The sequence below is a fragment of the Lodderomyces beijingensis genome (genome assembly GCF_963989305.1).
Source record: "Lodderomyces beijingensis strain CBS 14171 genome assembly, chromosome: 8".
Taxonomy (NCBI): Eukaryota; Fungi; Ascomycota; class Pichiomycetes; order Serinales; family Debaryomycetaceae; genus Lodderomyces; species Lodderomyces beijingensis.
This window is the reverse complement of record NC_089977.1, coordinates 484,997-502,451: the sequence shown is the minus strand read 5'-3', so window position 1 is coordinate 502,451 and position 17,455 is coordinate 484,997. Positions and strand designations below refer to the sequence as shown.

The 17,455-nt window shown below is 46.4% G+C and overlaps 9 protein-coding genes across 9 annotated transcripts; 6 read left to right on the top strand and 3 right to left on the bottom strand. All coding sequences in view use genetic code 12, as the record gives it.

Annotated features, from left to right (window-relative positions):
- Positions 1–914: 914 nt before the first annotated feature.
- LODBEIA_P59440 (uncharacterized protein) lies at positions 915–2,373 on the top strand (the record flags this gene model as incomplete). Its single annotated transcript, XM_066976332.1, has 2 exons — positions 915–2,307; positions 2,369–2,373. 2 exons carry the CDS (start codon positions 915–917, stop codon positions 2,371–2,373), a joined length of 1,398 nt encoding a protein of 465 aa, XP_066832882.1.
- A 119-nt stretch (positions 2,374–2,492) lies between these two features.
- On the top strand, positions 2,493–3,089 carry LODBEIA_P59430 (uncharacterized protein; the record flags this gene model as incomplete). The annotated part of the gene is made up of 1 exon (XM_066976331.1): positions 2,493–3,089. One exon carries the CDS (start codon positions 2,493–2,495, stop codon positions 3,087–3,089), a length of 597 nt encoding a protein of 198 aa, XP_066832881.1.
- A 350-nt stretch (positions 3,090–3,439) lies between these two features.
- Positions 3,440–4,978, top strand: LODBEIA_P59420 (uncharacterized protein; the record flags this gene model as incomplete). Its single annotated transcript, XM_066976330.1, has 1 exon — positions 3,440–4,978. The coding sequence occupies one exon, from the start codon at positions 3,440–3,442 to the stop codon at positions 4,976–4,978; it is 1,539 nt and encodes a 512-aa protein (XP_066832880.1).
- A 172-nt stretch (positions 4,979–5,150) lies between these two features.
- Positions 5,151–5,642, bottom strand: LODBEIA_P59410 (uncharacterized protein; the record flags this gene model as incomplete). Its single annotated transcript, XM_066976329.1, has 1 exon — positions 5,151–5,642. The coding sequence occupies one exon, from the start codon at positions 5,640–5,642 to the stop codon at positions 5,151–5,153; it is 492 nt and encodes a 163-aa protein (XP_066832879.1).
- A 451-nt stretch (positions 5,643–6,093) lies between these two features.
- On the top strand, positions 6,094–6,780 carry LODBEIA_P59400 (uncharacterized protein; the record flags this gene model as incomplete). The annotated part of the gene is made up of 1 exon (XM_066976328.1): positions 6,094–6,780. One exon carries the CDS (start codon positions 6,094–6,096, stop codon positions 6,778–6,780), a length of 687 nt encoding a protein of 228 aa, XP_066832878.1.
- Positions 6,781–7,462: 682 nt separating this feature from the next.
- On the top strand, positions 7,463–12,175 carry LODBEIA_P59390 (uncharacterized protein; the record flags this gene model as incomplete). The annotated part of the gene is made up of 1 exon (XM_066976326.1): positions 7,463–12,175. The coding sequence occupies one exon, from the start codon at positions 7,463–7,465 to the stop codon at positions 12,173–12,175; it is 4,713 nt and encodes a 1,570-aa protein (XP_066832877.1).
- Positions 12,176–12,261: 86 nt separating this feature from the next.
- On the bottom strand, positions 12,262–14,460 carry LODBEIA_P59380 (uncharacterized protein; the record flags this gene model as incomplete). Its single annotated transcript, XM_066976325.1, has 2 exons — positions 12,262–14,371; positions 14,456–14,460. 2 exons carry the CDS (start codon positions 14,458–14,460, stop codon positions 12,262–12,264), a joined length of 2,115 nt encoding a protein of 704 aa, XP_066832876.1.
- Positions 14,461–14,793: 333 nt separating this feature from the next.
- LODBEIA_P59370 (uncharacterized protein) lies at positions 14,794–15,123 on the top strand (the record flags this gene model as incomplete). The annotated part of the gene is made up of 1 exon (XM_066976324.1): positions 14,794–15,123. One exon carries the CDS (start codon positions 14,794–14,796, stop codon positions 15,121–15,123), a length of 330 nt encoding a protein of 109 aa, XP_066832875.1.
- Positions 15,124–15,225: 102 nt separating this feature from the next.
- Positions 15,226–17,358, bottom strand: LODBEIA_P59360 (uncharacterized protein; the record flags this gene model as incomplete). Its single annotated transcript, XM_066976323.1, has 1 exon — positions 15,226–17,358. The coding sequence occupies one exon, from the start codon at positions 17,356–17,358 to the stop codon at positions 15,226–15,228; it is 2,133 nt and encodes a 710-aa protein (XP_066832874.1).
- Positions 17,359–17,455: the final 97 nt, after the last annotated feature.

Here is a 17,455-nt window from a genome sequence, read left to right as displayed (position 1 = left end):
ACATCAGAGATATTAGGCAGGGATATTTCGAAGCAATCGGCTTTACCATAGCGCAATAATAGAAGGAAAAAAAGGAATCCTGATATTGGAAGCTCCATTCGTTACTCGGGCAAGAGAGCGTTGCTTCATGTAACAATCTGACGTTGGCGTCCCTATTCTGAAAACGGGACAGACGGAGCAATACGCAATAGCCGAATTGAAATCCACACCTACCCCCCTCCCCCTCCTCCCCTCCTTAACCGTGCTTTCCTTCTCCCGTCACATGAGTATTTTTCAAAGCCTTTGTTTCCACAGCGAGAGCGTGTCTTTTGATGCACGAAGCAGCGAGGTCTAAGATCAGGGAACCGCAGAAATCCAAAGTACAAGATGCCATATACGAACCGTCGTTTTAGCGGGAAAAAAGAAACGTCCTTGAAAAATTTCTTGAAATATGTCTGCTCCCAGGATTCAAAGAATAAAATGTGAGTTTGTTTTTTACTAACTTACTTACTTAATTACTTATTCACTTACTCGCCACACTCCAGGTCTGGTGGTTGTTGGTATATACATCTTGATACCTGACCGTGTACCCGTCTATCCACTTTTTCTTGGTTGATTATAATAACTCCACAGCAGCCAGACGGTGCACTGAAACATAAAAATATGAAAAAAAAAAACAAAAAAGCAAAAGCGAACCCCGCAATAAATTTCAATCGCCGGAGCTAAAATGTGCATCTCGCTCTTAGCGCTCCCGCTCGCTACTGACAGAGAGGGACGTACAATTGAACCGTTGATACGTCCCTCCGTTTCTCCCCTTTCTGAATACTTCTCAAGCAGATCGTTATAAACCGACAATTTCCCCCCGTTGCCTCCACCCCAGTGCAGTGAGTGTTTTTCCCCTAAAATAAAAAACAGCAACAGCAAACAAAATACTAATGGCTCTGTTGAAACTTCCCTCAGTGGCGGATTTGGATTCAACCTATGCCTGCGACGATAAACCGTACATTTTTGAAAACCCCGATGATTTGCCAGTGGAAACACTCATAAACCACATTTTGCCACTTCCTCAAGAGCATTGCTCGAGATCCGTCCGAGTGCCCGGAACTTCGCAGCCTGGATACTCGGAAATATTCAGAAACGGTGCTTTTCCCAACGGGTTAAAGTCGTCCATTGTTCCTCAATTGAACACTTATCACGAGATTTTCAAGTCTGGAGTAGAGAGACACTCGACTGCAACGTGTTTGGCCTTTCACGAGTACGATTATGAAAACGAACAGCACTTGGAAAGGTACAATACCATAACTTATGCCGAGGTGAATAAACGCAAAACCAACCTTGGGGACGGATTGCTATTCCTTTTGAACAACAACAATTTTCTCGACGCTTCTTTGGCATCACACCAAAAGATCATCAACCACGAAAGAGATTATCAAAAATATGACAAGGACGATTTTTCATTCATTGCCACTTTTTACTCGGGAAACAGAGTAGAGTGGATCATCTCTGATTTGGCATGCAGTAGCAACACCATCACTTCTACTGCCTTGTATGACACCTTGGGTCCCGGAGCCTCCGTGTTTATCCTCGAGTCAACCGAGTCGCCAGTGGTTATCTCGTCAAAAAGCAAGATCCAACAATTGATCAACTTGAAGCGCGACAACCCGGATAAATTGAAAAACTTGATCATGTTGGTATCGATGGATCCTTTGGCTCCAAAAGACGGGCACTTGTTCAAGCAAGCGGAATCAAGCGGCATCAAGATTTACGATTTCAAACAAGTCGAAGGTGTTGGAGCCGTGTTCCCAAGAAAAGGAACTCCACCTAACCCAGATTCGGTCTTTACCATAACATTCACCTCGGGAACCACTGGTGCCAACCCCAAGGGAGTCGTGCTAACCCAACGCTCCGTTGCCACGGCTATTAGCACAGCCACGGTTCTTTTGCCTCATAGCAGCAAGAGCAAAGAGTTTGCCTTTTTGCCCCTTGCCCACATTTTCGAAAGACAAATGTCTGCTGCCAACTTCATATACGGCGGATCGGTGGCACTTCCAAGGTTAGGCGGGACCCCACTCACGTTGTTTCAAGATTTGAAATTGTGGAAACCAACAATCTTGGCCAATGTGCCACGTATCTTCTCCAAAATAGAAGCAACTTTGAAACAGATTACCAAAAATGCCGACCCAACTCAGTTTGACGGTGCCACTAGAAAGAAATTGCGTGCAGCTATCGGCTTTGACGAGATAGAACGTTGCTTCACTGGTGGTGCACCAATCGCTGCCGATACCGTGCGATACTTGAAAGATGCCTTGGGGATGGGCTTCACGCAAGGTTACGGTTTGAGTGAATCTTTCGCTGGGATGCTCATGGCGATGCCATTCCATGCGCCAAGTGTAGGAACGTGTGGACCCATTTCACCTGGCTGCGAAGCTAGAGTACGCGAGATACCCGAGATGGGTTATTTGTTATCCGACAAAGGCGGTCCACGAGGCGAATTGCAATTGCGCGGCCCCCAAATGTTTACACATTACTATAAAAACCCAGAGGAAACAGCCAAGGCCGTTGACGCTGACGGCTGGTTCTCTACCGGTGATGTTGCCCAAGTCACCAACGACGGCTGGTTCATCATCATTGACCGAGTCAAGAACTTTTTCAAGTTGGCTCAAGGCGAATACGTTACTCCTGAAAAGATCGAAAACTTGTACCTTACGTCCAACTCGCTTTTAACTCAAGCCTATGCACACGGGGATTTCACCAACTCGTACTTGGTTGGGGTTGTTGGGGTAGACCCAAATGCCATAAAGTCGTTTTTGAAACAGAGAATGAATTTCACAGATGGCGACTTGGCCGACGAAGAGAAGATCTTGGAGATTTGCAACAGGAGGGAGACCAGAGTGCAAATCTTGCTCCACATGAATAGCAACGTCGGATCCAAGTTGAATGGATTTGAAAAGTTGCACAACATCTACGTTGAATTCGAGCCTTTGAGATTGGATCGCGAGGTTATTACACCCACGTCAAAGTTGAGAAGACCAATAGCTTACAAGTATTTTAAAAAGCAGCTCGATGCTATGTATAAAGAAGGCTCTATTGTCAAGGATATTAAATTGTGATATATGATTTGATAGATTCTGCTATCTTTGCAGTAAACGATTCGAAGTAGATGTACAAGTTTCCGAGGCGGTGTTGGTGTGTGGTCGGTATATATAGACGAGTGCATACAACTGGTAGCAACAATAATCCAAGCCATCACCATCATCACCATCACCTCCACCACCAATATTGGATCTCTCTCTGAAAAATAGATCTCAATTGTAGGTCTCCCAGAGAACCAAAAAAAGGAGAAAAGACAGCAAATTTTCTCAAGCGCGTTCCAATCAACAGCCAAGCCGTCTTTGAAGAATCCGTTTTTTGTTTTTTTTAATACTTTGCATATTTTTCCTTTCTTCTACCCGACTTCAACATGGCTACCTCCATCAGCACAAAAGTGACAACGAGAGACGTCAGTGGGTTGTCCTTGATAGCAGCACACTCTCACATTACGGGTCTCGGGTTAGAGGACAACTTACAACCCAAGGAAAATGCACAGGGACTAGTGGGCCAGTTGCAAGCCAGAAAAGCAGCAGGCATCGTTTTGAAGATGGTTCAAGCAGGCAAGATTGCCGGGCGAGCAGTGTTGATAGCTGGACCTCCGTCGACAGGTAAAACTGCCATTGCCATGGGCTTATCGCAATCCTTGGGATCCGAAGTGCCCTTCACGGCGCTTGCCGCCTCGGAAGTGTACAGTTTGGAAGTGTCAAAGACGGAGGCATTGACACAGGCATTCCGCAAATCGATTGGCATCAGAATCAAGGAAGAGACGGAGATAATCGAAGGGGAAGTTGTTGAGATTCAGATTGATAGATCGATAACTGGCGGCCACAAGCAGGGTAAACTCACCATCAAGACAACCGATATGGAGACTATTTACGAGCTTGGCAACAAGATGATTGAAGGGTTGACCAAGGAGAAAGTTCTCGCTGGAGACGTGATATCGATTGACAAGGCCTCGGGCAAGATTACAAAGTTGGGCAAATCGTTCACAAGAGCAAGAGACTATGACGCCATGGGGCCCGAGACCAAGTTTGTCCAGTGCCCCGAGGGCGAGTTGCAGAAGAGAAAAGAAGTTGTCCACACCGTTTCTCTTCACGAAATCGACGTGATAAACTCGAGGCAACAAGGGTTTCTAGCCTTGTTTTCTGGCGATACTGGTGAAATCAGCTCCGAGGTGCGCGATCAGATAAACACAAAAGTGGCCGAGTGGAAAGAGGAAGGCAAAGCGGAGATTGTGCCTGGTGTCTTGTTCATTGATGAAGTGCACATGTTGGACATTGAGTGTTTTTCATTCATCAACAGGGCCTTGGAGGACGACTTCTCCCCGATTGTGATGATGGCGACCAACAGAGGGATAAGCAAAACCAGAGGAACCGACTACAAGTCGCCACATGGGATGCCGTTGGACTTGTTGGACAGATCGATAATCATCCACACCACCACCTACACTGGAGACGAGATAAGGACGATTCTTTCAATCAGAGCCACCGAGGAGGAAGTGGAATTGAGTGCAGACGCATTGGCCTTGTTGACAAAGATTGGCCAGGAGACAAGCTTGAGATACGCCAGCAATTTGATCTCGGTGGCTCAGCAGATTGCTTTAAAGAAGAGAAACAGCCAAGTTGAACTACAGGACATCAAGAGAGCTTACATGTTGTTTTTGGACTCGGATAGGTCTGTACAGTACTTGGAAAAGAACTCGTCGCAGTACATTGACGACTCGGGCAGAGTAACCATTGGCGACAAGGACTTTAAGCACGAGGCCAGCAAACCTGAAACTGAGTCGGAAGCCAAACCAGAAGCCAAACCCGACACTGAGTCAGAAACCAAACCTGAAACCAAACCTGACACTGAGCAGGAAACCGCCAACGGGCAACCAAAAGACGAAGACAAAATGGAAACCGATTGAGCTCAAAAAATCGAAGAACATCAGAACCAAAAGTAAAAAAAAAAGAACAGAAAATGCAGAAAAAAAAAACACACACACCTCCTTGTAGTATGTACTATAATCTATATAAACGACAGCTTTTGCTTCCCCTCCCCGTTCAACTTTTGTTTTCCTTGTATTTCTTTTGTTTTGCTTAACCGCTTCCCTTTGTATTCAAGATCAAGGCGATGATCATCCCATACAACCCCAAGACTTCAGCAAAGATCAAAATCAACACTATTCCCACAAACAAACGGGGCTGGTGCATAAACTGCCTCACCCCTTCATCGCCAACAATGCCAATAGCATACCCCGAGGCCAAGCAAGCGAACCCCACCGCCAAACCACAAGCCAAATGCATGAAGCCATTGAATAGCGAGTAGTTCTCCGTAGGCGATAATCCACCAGCAATCAACACGGCAACGACCAAGCCGTACACCGACAATATACCGGACATGACCACGGGGATCAACGACTTCATGATCAATTCCGGCTTGAAAGTCCCGATACCTGCGATACCAATGCCCGATTTCGCGGTGCCGATGGCGGCACCGGCGCACGAGAGCATCATTGCTGCGGCACAGCCCGCAAAGCCCAAGAATGGCGCAAATGAGGGGTAGTATTCGTCCCCGAGTGTTTCTGACATGCTCTAGTGCCGGAGAGAGAACGCGTTTGAGGAAAAGGGAGTTTCTGGTTGGTTCTTGACTTGCTAACCTGTGCTGTGTTCACTGCCCACCAAAGGAGGGAGATCTTGGGGGACTTTTTCAACTACGACATTCTGTGCAAAGGTGCACTACCCACACTCTAATGGTTCAGGATATCTGGAGCACCAGGCAGACACCAGCGGCGGGGATGTTGAGGAGCTGGCTCCGTAAGGTTGTCAAGCTAGTAAGGACGTTTTGAGACCGAGTTCGAGCTCGTGATCTCTGCAGGGACGAATTGTTTGTTGATGATTTGACTGTGTGCTCTGGTTCTGGAGCCAAATTGCGCTTTGGAGAAAAGAGAATGGTCTCGCCAGGAGTATCAACATGCCATAACCCATACACGAAGCTCCCACCACTGCAAAAGAGGCGAACCACCTAGATCTAAAGCAGACCATGCCAGCAGCGGTAGTAGATCCGGCGCTCAACGGCGGGAAGCTAGCGCTAACGCGCAAAGAGTTCAAGATCCTCTACAACAACATTCTCCAAAACATCCAGCATAGACTCGATCTCCGTCTACCTTCCACGGACTCACGTGTCGACCCCACGTCGCACAGCCTCGAGTCGAGCTTGTCCACCGTGTTTCGGGACTTGGTGGGCGCCATACTAATCGACGGCGAAGACCTCTCCACGACCCCGCTCGCGCAGATCCTCAAAGTCGACGACGCCGACGACAATGTCGAGCCCTACGACCACGGTATGAACCAACGGCTCACGCAGTTGAACTACCGGATAAACGAATTGATGCTTGATGTGACGAAACTGAGAAGAGATGCACCGCTCCAGGTTGAGAAGATGTATGAAGCGTTTGTCAGGTGTGTGGATGACGAAGTTGCCGAGATGGTGGCGTCGATTGACCGTGAAGTTGACGAGCAAGAGCAAGAAGAGAGCAACGGAAAGGGGGTGGGTTCGGCTGCCGGTTTGGCTGATTTTGATTTTGAAAGCTTGAATGACACCTGCGAGGGATACATGCAAGACATGGATGCGTTGAATCGCAAATTGCCGCAGATGCAGTTGGTGTTGGAGAGGTACCAGGAGACAGTTGATTTCTTGGAAAAGACGCGAGGCCTGACTCGTAGATGAAAGGAGTCAAGTGCAGAAGAAACGAAAACGAAGGGTAGGGCTAAACACCCGGACCCCCCGATAACTGTGCCGTGCGGGCATTTCGATAAGTACCAGCAACGTCGGCAGACAAGTCAGATTTAGCAAAGGCAGTAAACAGCAATTCAACCGCAACCACGAACAAGGTGGCAATTTGGAGCAAATTACGAAAAAAATTGACACCAAAGGGATACAAGTGGTGAGCACCACCACCACCGATTGATGGAAATCCAGGTTTTTTTTTTTTTTTTGCCGGTACCAGCTGTAGGCTACTTCTTAAGCACCTCTACGACTGCTATGATTTGCTGTCTATCTAATCGTATCCATGTGAATGGGTCGTGATAATAAGAGGTGGATAATGGATGGTGGTTTCATCGAAAGAATCACGTGATATACACGTGCTGAGCCTCTTGTTGACGATTTTGCCGAATTTGGATCTCAATCCAAACAAAACAATACGATCCTCTTGAAGTCTCTTAAACCATATAGGACAAGGGCAGGGCAGCAAAAGACCACACCCCGGACAGGTACGTACGTCTATATGTGACGAGCTTCTGTTTGGTCTCGATCTCGATCTCGCTAAATTGACAACAAGCTATAAAATTCGCTCAATCAACTCAATTTCCATTCTACTATACCCGTTTCCCCTTTCCTCCCCACGGCAATGGTCTTTATCAACCATGCAGCCAACCAGAACTCGTGGAGCCCCAATAAAGTCTTGCAACCAACGCAACGGTCCAACATAGACGGCTCGCCGATAAAATTGAGAGTTGCTACGTCGGCGAGAACCCGCGATAATCAAGACTTGGACATTCTAGCCAGAGAGTTGAATGTCTCGCCGACAAGGACAAACCAGGCGATCAAGCCGTTGAGCAGTGCCTTTGGCTCGCCCTCGGCCACAGTGTCCTCCTTCAAATCCAGTCCGAGGGCCTCAATGCAAAATAGAACTCCGTCTCGCACCACCTTGGGTGAAGACAATGGGGTTGACAACGACAACGACAACAACGACGACGACGAAACACCGAGCTGGGCAAAGGGAAACTACAGAGACGCATTGAGAAAGTCTCCTCGCAAATCGGACTCGCTTGCAAAGCACCTTGATTTCACGTCCAATCGCCCTATTTTAGGCTCACCAAGACACGAGAAAGGGTATGAATACCTATGCAGAATCCATGCCATCAAAATCTGGCTTCAAAGCGTGTTGAGGGAAGAAATTTCGCAGTCTCCCGTTGAATTGATCACTTACATCAGGAACGGGATCCATCTCGCAAAATTGGCTAATGCAATCTTGCCCACTCAACGCAACGTTTTCATGAATGACGATAGGCTTCAGTTTAAACACACCGAGAATATCAACAGATTTTTTCACTTGTTGGATTTTTTGAGCATTCCCGACTTGTTTCGATTCGAACTTACAGACTTGTACGATGCAAAGAATGTTCCTAAAGTGTGGTTCTGCTTGCATGCCTTGAGCTACATACTCCACAAAAGTGACCCCAGCTCTCCCAAAATGGGTGACTACTTGAACAAGATCAGCTTCAGTGACAGCGACATCTCGACTGCAAATAGGGCATTGACAAGTGCCCCCTTGCCAAACTTTGCAAGTGCAAGTTGCGGGGACGAAGAAGATAACGCGTTTATGGAAAAGGTGAGCTCTCCCGTTAAAGTGCAAAATAAAACAATTTTTGAAAAAAAGTCAAGCTCTCCATTTTGGGATCCTCCTGCTTCCGAGGCGAGGTGCGTTGCTGAACGGGAACCATCCAAGCTAGCAAGGGAAAGCACAACATTTCTCCGGCCAACTGCCGCACCATCGCAGCAACCACAACAACCTCACTCACCCCCCTCATCCTACTCATCCTACTCATCGCAATCTTTTCAGAAAAATTTCCAAGATGCAGGTTATTCCTCGAGTCTCGAACCGGTTGCCGTTCATGTCATCAAGTTGCAATCATTAGTCCGCGGAGCAAATTTCCGGTACTCGATGTTTGTTGATCGAATCATACTCAGGTCGTACGAGGAAGAATTGACAGCGTTTGCTTCCATCATTCGTGGCAACAGAGCGCGTCTGAAGACAGTCCACAAACACAGAGATGTCCTTAGATATTATGATTCCGAGATCATCGAGCTACAGTCCATCATCCGAAGAAAACAGTTTTCGTACAAGAAACCCGATTTGGATGATACCAACTTCAACGACATTTGTTGTTTCCAAAGCATTCTCAGAGGGCGAATATTGCGCTCGAGGGTAGCATCTATGAAGGAGGCGATGGAAACATCGAGTATGACCAAGTTGCAGGCGATTGCTCGGATGAAACTAGTCTACGGCAAAGCTAGCGTGGTCATCCAAAATAAGGATCTCATTGTTTCGAGCTTGATTGGATTACAGTCGATAGCACGCTCGAAACTATATCTCAAATATTCAACTGTCGACATTGACACCGACGATGTGGGTGGCATTGTCACGTTGCAATCGATAATTAGGCGCAACAACTTGATTGAAGAAATCAATTGCAAGCACGCTGTCGTGCGCTCGCGAAGAAAGCAAATCGTTGAGCTTCAAAGCATAGCTAGAGCAGGGATCGCCAGGTCGCGCTTGTGCAACAATGTGTTGATAACCTTGATTCACGAAGATGATGTTTTGAATGACCTTTATGCAATCGTTAGGGGCCAGAACTTGAGAAGCAAAATTGCCAAATTGAAATATGAGTTGAAAGCTCAGGAGCGCAGATCCATACTACCTGTTCAAAGCTTGTTCAGAGGCATTCTTTGCAGATACGAAAGAGACACTAAACTAGACGACGCTTATTTGCATGTCGATTCCCTCATTCGCCTTCAGTCAAAGATTAGGGCCTACAAAGTTCGCAAAAACTTTATCGATTTCAGGGACTACTACGAGCACCACGTGGACTTGGTTATCAAGTCTCAAGCAGTCATCAGAAGAATACTTGCTCAAACAGCGTACAAGTCATTGACAACTACCCTGCATCCTACACTTGAAGTGATTCGGAAATTTGCTCATCTCTTGGCTGACAGCGATCGAGATTTTGAAGAAGAGATGGAGCTTAATGGGGCAAAGGACAAGATCATTGAAAAGTCGAAAATCAACGAGGACTTGGAGTCTCAGATTGAAAACATTGACCTAAAGTTGACGCTTTTGGACAAGAACAAAATCACGGTGGATGAGTTTACCACTTCAAAGGGCCCCAAAAAGTTTTGCGCTATTAATGGTGGCGTGGACAGCCTTTCAAAATTGAACAAGTCTTCAAGAACAAGAGTCGAGTTGTATCAGAGGCTATTGTACCTTTTGCAAACAAAGCCAGATTATTGGAGCAAGCTTTTTGAGACTTTTGCTCCCGAGTACAAGACAACTCAAAAGTACCAAGACTTGTTCAATAGTATTGTGCAATTGTTTCCATCTAAAGCTACAGCAATCAGCGAACTCTCTAGAGAAGAATACTATAATATGAAACTCATCGTGCTGATTATGCGAAACGATGCTCGTCATGCGCACGGGTTGAGTGACATTACCAAGTCCCACTACACGTTCTGGACCGAGTTTTTGGCCCACTACAACAACCACACTCTTCAAAGACAGCATTTAAAGTCAATGTTTGGTGGGGCGATAATACGAACGATCCACGACGAGCATTTGGATTTCGAAAGCGACCCGACAATCATATATGCCTCCATCATCGAGAACGAGATTAAGTTCGAGGGCTCATCTCTGAGACCCAGAAACTTGACACCACAAGAAGCGATCAAGGTCCCAGACGTTTCCTCGAAGTTTGTCCGAAACCTTCTGTCGTTGAGAGACTGCTGCCACGAGTTTGTCAACTTAACGGAACAGAAATTGGACAAACAATCAATTCCCGTGCATATCAGACTTCTCTGCCGCGAGGCGTACCTTTTGTCGAAAGACTACTTTATTGACAAAGCCCAGCACCAGCACTTGGCTGTAGCTGGCGTGATTTTCTTTAAGCATTACGTGGGTGCTATTTTAAGCATTCCGGAAAACTATGGAATTCAGACGAGGAAATTTGCCAAGGCAACTGCCAATCTTCGCCACTTGCACCGAGCATTGCTCCAGCTATTTAGCATGAACACGTTTACCGACAACTTTATGAAGCCATTGAATGACTTTATATTGAGCATGATGGACCCGATCCAGGCCTTGATCAAGAAACTTATCGCGGTGGGCACTTTTGAGGACGTCTACAACATCAGCGAGTACGAGGATATGCTCACCACGGAGAAACCGCAGTTGACGATGCAGATCAACTCGACGATCTGTTTGGAGAAACACGTGCAGTCCAATATAGATGTCATGGTTCCCAATGGTGGTGGTGGTGGTGGTGGTGGCGGCGACGATGAGCTAGCTCGTCTCCTGGGAGAGTTGCTGAACCTCATGAGCTCATCCAGTGACCTCATTGCATTGACAGATTTGTCCTCATTGACAATCACCTTGGATACAAGAGCCAAAGAAGAGTCGATGCTGGACACCAAAGTCAGAACCTTGTTTTCCCAGGCCAAGCGCTGCTTGTTGTACATCATCAGGGTCCAGGAAGGTAACGATGTCTTGGAGCTATTAATCTCGGGAATCAAGCCCATCCACGAACAAAAATACAGGGAAATAATATTCTCTGAAAAAGAAGAGAAACGGCAGAAGCCGTATGTCAAAACATCATTGAGCAACTCGGAGTCTATCTCGTTCCACGAGTTGAAGAAAAAGTGCTTGGAAAGCATCTTGAAACTAGAGATGATGGGCGAGTTGACGAGGAAAAACTCATTCCAAGAACTACTAAACCAAATCTCCACCGATATCCGTAGAAAGGATAGTCAGAGACTTCAAAGGTCGGAGCAGTTGCGGGTCTTGCTGCAGGCAATTGGGAAATTGAGCGACAAGGAGATGTTTTTGAGAAAGCAGTTGCGAGAGTACAAGGACCACGTCGACTCGGTTCTTGCAAACTTGCAAGTGAAACCAAAGAGCAAGAAACTCTTCAACATTGTTCCCGTGTTTAGCAAACAGTACTTTTACCACCGTGAGCTCCGGAGAAGGAACAGGGTCCCGGCGTTTGGGTCCTACATTGTGACCGCAAAAAAACTCATGGACCAAAAGATTCTTTTGAACCATACGTTAGACATCCCGCGAAACAAGCTCGAGTTGATGTTTAGCTGTCACCAAGTAGGCAAGTTCACCGTCGAGGCAGCAAAGGGCCAAGTCGTCGGTGCAAGCTGTATAATCACTTTGGACGACTTGTTGGCTCTACAGTATGAAAACCAGGAGCGCCTCAAAGTGTGCCAAGGAACAATGATTTTCGACTCTCAGAATCTCATTGCATTCATTTTCAAAACCTTTTATGATGTTAAAAAGGACTAAAAAAAAAATTATACATAAACTTTACACTCGAAGAAACAAAATCTCTTATTTCTTTCTTTTATCTTTTTTGCAAACTTCCATCTCTATCATTTCAATAACGAGTCAATCTTGCTCTCCAACGCCTTCAATCTCTCGTCTTTATCTAAACCGGCTTTTTCCAACTTGGCGATTTGCACTTCAAGTTGCGCGACAAGTGACGATAATTTCTCCACTGTTGATGTTAAAGTGGGTTTCTTGTCTGCCTTGAAGCCATCCACGGACGATGACGCGGCAGGAGGTTCCTGAGTGCCCTCCTTGACTTCTTTGGAAGAAGCGGGTTTGGGAGTCGTCTCAATTTCAGCCTTTGTCTCCTTGGGAGTCTCCTTCAAACTCTTGGCCGTCTCATCAACTTTTGGTGCAGATACAGGTTCTACCTTTTCTACTTCTGGTTCTGGTTTTGGCTCTGATTTTGGCTCTGATTTTGGCTCTGATTTTGGCTCTGATTTTGACTCCGATTTTGGCTCTGATTTTGGCTCTGATTTTGGCTCTGATTTTGACTCCGATTTTGGTTCTGGTTTTGGCTCTGATTTTAAGTTGGTTTTTGCTTCAAGTCCGGCCTTTTCATCGCCATTGTCTTGTTGCTTATTCTTCGGCGGGGATTCCAATGGCTTCTTCACCTCTTCCCAATCTTCTCCATTGTCATCGTCATCGCCAACTTCGTCATCGTCTGAAAAATTGACTACTTTATTCAACAACCCGTTCACTTGTTCCGAGCCTTTCAACAAGCCGTCGACATTTTGTCCAACTTTGCGTTCCTCAACAGGTTTCTCAGTTGCGGCTTTTGTCTCCTTTTCAGGCTCTGGTTTCTTTGCAGCCTCGGCTTCGGCGTCAGCCTTGGATTTGTCCTGGGCTTTCGACTCTTCTTTCTTGTCCTCGGCCGTCTTTTTCTTCAGCTCGGCGTTTTCAGCCACCAGTTTGCTCTCTTTCAACGTTGGTTCGGTGCCTTCATAAACAGCTTCCATGGTCATCAAGATGGGCCCGTTGACCTCTTTCCCACTGAACCACTCGTCAGCACTCAATGCCGGTTTAGTTGAAGGAGTATCGGGATAAATGTCCAGCTGGAAAAGTTCCGAACGTCTAGGAACGATAAAACTGATGGGCTCGATAGAGTTGTCCAAAACGGTTTTAAATGCTCTAACCACTTCGTTGTCCTTGACGTTGACTTTGTGCTTGGGAACAGCGGCAAAGCCCCTCTGAGGGTCGGTCGAGCCATACTGCGCCAAGTCGTGAAGAAGGTCATTCTCGTATTCATAGTATCTAATGTTTCCATCTCCCTTTCCAGCAAGATAAAGTATCGAGGTGTCGGCGTCGAAATAAGGGATCAAAACACCAGAAGACGCGTCGATAACCAAAAACCCGTCAATGGGGCCCTTCGCTATATCATAGATGTCCCATATGCCAACTTGACGATCCGATAATCTGGAAAACCCCGTGGTGACTATTCTATCGGTGTTTCCGAGCCAGGCAACTCTTGCCGGCTTGGCTCCAGTGTGGCCGGGACCTTCAGATATAATCTCGCCTTTCCTTATATCCCAGATTCTCAATTTCTTATCTCTCGATGTTGTAGCCAAGAGGGACCCATTGTAGTTGAAAGCAAAAGAAGTGACCAAATCCTTGTGTTGCAACGAGATTTCGTCCTTTCCCGTTTTAGTGTTCCAAATTTTCACAGTGTAGTCTAATGAGCTCGAGGCCAAGACATTCTCAGCGCAAGGATGATACTCGACCAATCCGACTTTTCTCGTGTGTCCCAGCAACACTTTTGCTGGTTCAGTTATGTCGACAATCTCGTCGTTGTCGTCCAAGTAGCTATGGAACGAGTAGTCCTCGGGGATTTTCCAAATCAAGACCTTGCCGTCGTCGGAGCAACTAGCAACCTCTTGCTCGTTGAACGGGTTAAACGCCGTGTCTAGCACGGGTCCCTTGTGGCCACGAAACAAGGACACGGTATCGGGTGCCTTGCCAACCTCATTCACGGGAATGATTGCAAACGCACCTCCGCCTGACGCGTCCCAGTTCACCGAAATGTATTTGCCGTTGGATTGAATAATGTTGGAGTCCCACGCGTTCTTAGTCACTTTAAGGTTCTCGTAGCACAACTCCTTCTTGGCTGGTTGCCCAAATACATGCCTATATTTCGAGGCCCGAACGAATTTCCCACTTGTTTCAAAATGCACTTGTCAGTCGAATTGCACTCAAAAAAAGAACAAAAGAAAAAAGGCAACTGGTTCATTCAACACGTACCTCATTGAGTAGCCTTATCTATGTCTATTAAACCAAAAACTAAAGTTTAGGTGGTGACAACCTTTGAATTGTGTTGTTTCCACTAGAGAACTCCCACTCTGTTTAGTTGATAAGTTCGACGATTTCTAATACCCGATCGCCGTGTGTCGCAAATCGGCAGTGTCGCAATTTAGAATTATCAACACAATTTCACGACACTCGTTTATTCCACTCTCCACCACGAAGCGAAATGCATCGAAACGGCATCGCTGTGTAATTGAAGCCTTTCAAGCTTAGGATAGATAGATTAGCCTAGGCCACAGCTAGGACCAGAGAGAGAGAGAGAGAGAGAGAGAAAGATGTTGCGCCATTTCCAGAGAGCAGTGCCCGCAGTCAGAAAGCTACAAAGCTCATTTGCGCGGCAAAGATTCAATCTGAGCCTGGCAGGCCGCCCGCAAATGGGCGAGTACGAGAGCAAGATATACGACATCTTGAAGCTGGAGTTTGATCCAACCAAGTTACTGGTGCAGGATGTTTCGGGCGGATGCGGCTCTATGTTTGCCATATCTGTCGAGAGCCCGAAATTCAAAGGTTTGCCCATGATCAAGCAGCATCGGCTAGTGAATGAAAAGTTGAAAGACGAGATTAAGAAATGGCATGGGTTGCAATTGAAGACGAAATCGACTTGAAAGAATAAAGAATAGATTCTATATTATTTTTTTTTTTTCAAAGCATGTATATACAACACTTGTAGAAGAAGAGAACATTCCTTTTTTTAATCTGCAATCGTTTTAATCAACAATTTCTTCTTTTTCGTCGATAATTTCTTCCTTGATTTCATCAATGATTTCATCCTGCTCTTCTTTGGCTTGCACCTTTTTGCTGACATGTTTGGCTCTGTAAGCTCTCCATTCCTCCAATGCTCTTCTTCTAGCCAAGATTTGCTCCTTGACAGCGGCATCGGCCTCCATAGCATCGAGCTCTTCAAACTGGGCCGAGTATTCGCGCAAGTTGCTACGGACTTTTCTTCTTTCGCTGCTGGACAATTTGCTCTCGGGTCTTGGTCTCCAAATGAAGTCTTTGAATTGGTCCACAGACTCGTCTCTCAACAAGTTACCGGTGAATTCGTAGATCCTGTACCCGTTGTCGATGGCGTGCAACCAAGCCGTTGACCACGCGGCAAGAAATCTTCCTGAAGGATCCCAAGCAATGGTCGTCATACCTGCGTATGTATCAGACTTTAAAAGCTTGACGTTGGCGGGCAAAGCTTTCTTGTTAGACTCATCATCGAACGAGACATCGTAAAACTCAATCTCGCCCGAGGATCTCGAGATGGTTGCAATGACAACATATCTTCCCTTGGGCGACCAGATGACGGTATTGGAGTGTTTGTTCTCCACTTTCTTGTACGGCTTGTACTTGCCATTTGCATTCTTGCCCTTGGCTTCTTCAGGCGCGTAAAAAGTGATGGTGTTCTTAGGGATGGCGGGGTTGGGATCGCCGTCATCCAACCGGCTGATGGTGACAAAACGTTCGCTGTTTGGCTCCCACGAAAAGTTGACAATGACATCTTTCAATTCCAACTTTTCCACGGGGATATCCTTCTCGCTGACTTTGAAGAAATCAAGATTCGAGTAGATGGTCTTTCTAGATTTTGTGTGTCTGTCGACCTTGACACATAACAACTTACCTTCGTTTTGCCAGTGCATCTTACAGTCACTGACCTGGAACAAGTTAACGGTACGCAAGACTTTCCTGCTTGGAATGTCCATGAGGGCAACTCTGGCAGTTTGGTTTGTACTTTCGGGAGTCCAGTAGGACAAAATGTGCTCGAGTTGGTCCTTTTTGCTATTGTGCAACTTGATGCCCGCGGGAGCCCACTCGAAATCTTGGATCCCTTCAATCTTGACGAGCTTCTTATCGATCAACTGGAAGCTGGGTGTTTCGTATATGGCCAATGCATCGGGACCTTGACGAGCACAGTACTTGTCGTCGTACGACCACTTGACCAATGGCCAAGGCATCTCCTTTTGGTTTTCGAGATGAGAAGGCAAGGCAAATGTTCTCACTGGCTCACCGGTTACCAAGTCCCAAATAACCAACTTGTGGCCCTCACTTTCTGGCCCAAATGGGAACTGTTGTCTCTCAGCGATTGAGTCAGGTAAGGTAATCGGCACGGGGGACAAGGTGATCATGTATTTCTCATTGGGGGAAAAATCAACCAATCTAACCTGGTTGTGGAAAAACCTCTTGATACTGTGGAAGTCAGCACCTCCCCAGGATTGAATTCCCTGCGGGTGGATCGAGAAAAGATATGTTCCCTTTGGCGAGAACTTCGCGTACTTGGAAGTGAATCCTCGTCTTGGCTCCACAACTTGCTCGGGCTCTGCAGCTTTTTTATTCCAGTAGATTCCAACATTCTCGTTGAAATGCAAGACAACTTGATCTTTACCTTGTTCATCCTGCAACCAGCTCTGCAAATAACCATGCGATCTAAAAGGTTCAAGTTTGGGCTCTTCAAACTCGTCCTTGATGGTTCCGTATTTCTCGATATCCGATAACCTGTTAACCAGCAATCTATGCTGGGCATCCAACTTCTTGCCATGCAATTTTTTCACTGCGGCATCTGCATCTGCCACGCTGTTATACTGGATAAAGAGAAAGCCTTTGGTTTTGCCGTTTTCCGTGGGCATGTGGATGCCTTCGTCTCCTTCAACAACCTCTCCCACAGAGCTAAAGAGCTTTCTCATCACTTTGGTCAAGATGGGGATCTTGGCCTCTGGCGCAATGGGAGCACCATCAACAATGATATAATTGTCTAACCCGACATCGGCTTCGTATTTTTCTTCGAGATCTGCAAAATCTATATCGTCTAAGTTGATCTCCTCTTCCAACCTAAGGTATTCCTCTTCGTTGATAGACATTATAAAGGCAGGCACACAAGGGCAGGGCAGGGAAAGTTGTCCAATCTCGAGATCTGAGCCTACAAAATCGAAATCAAAAAAGAGTCTTGAAAATTTT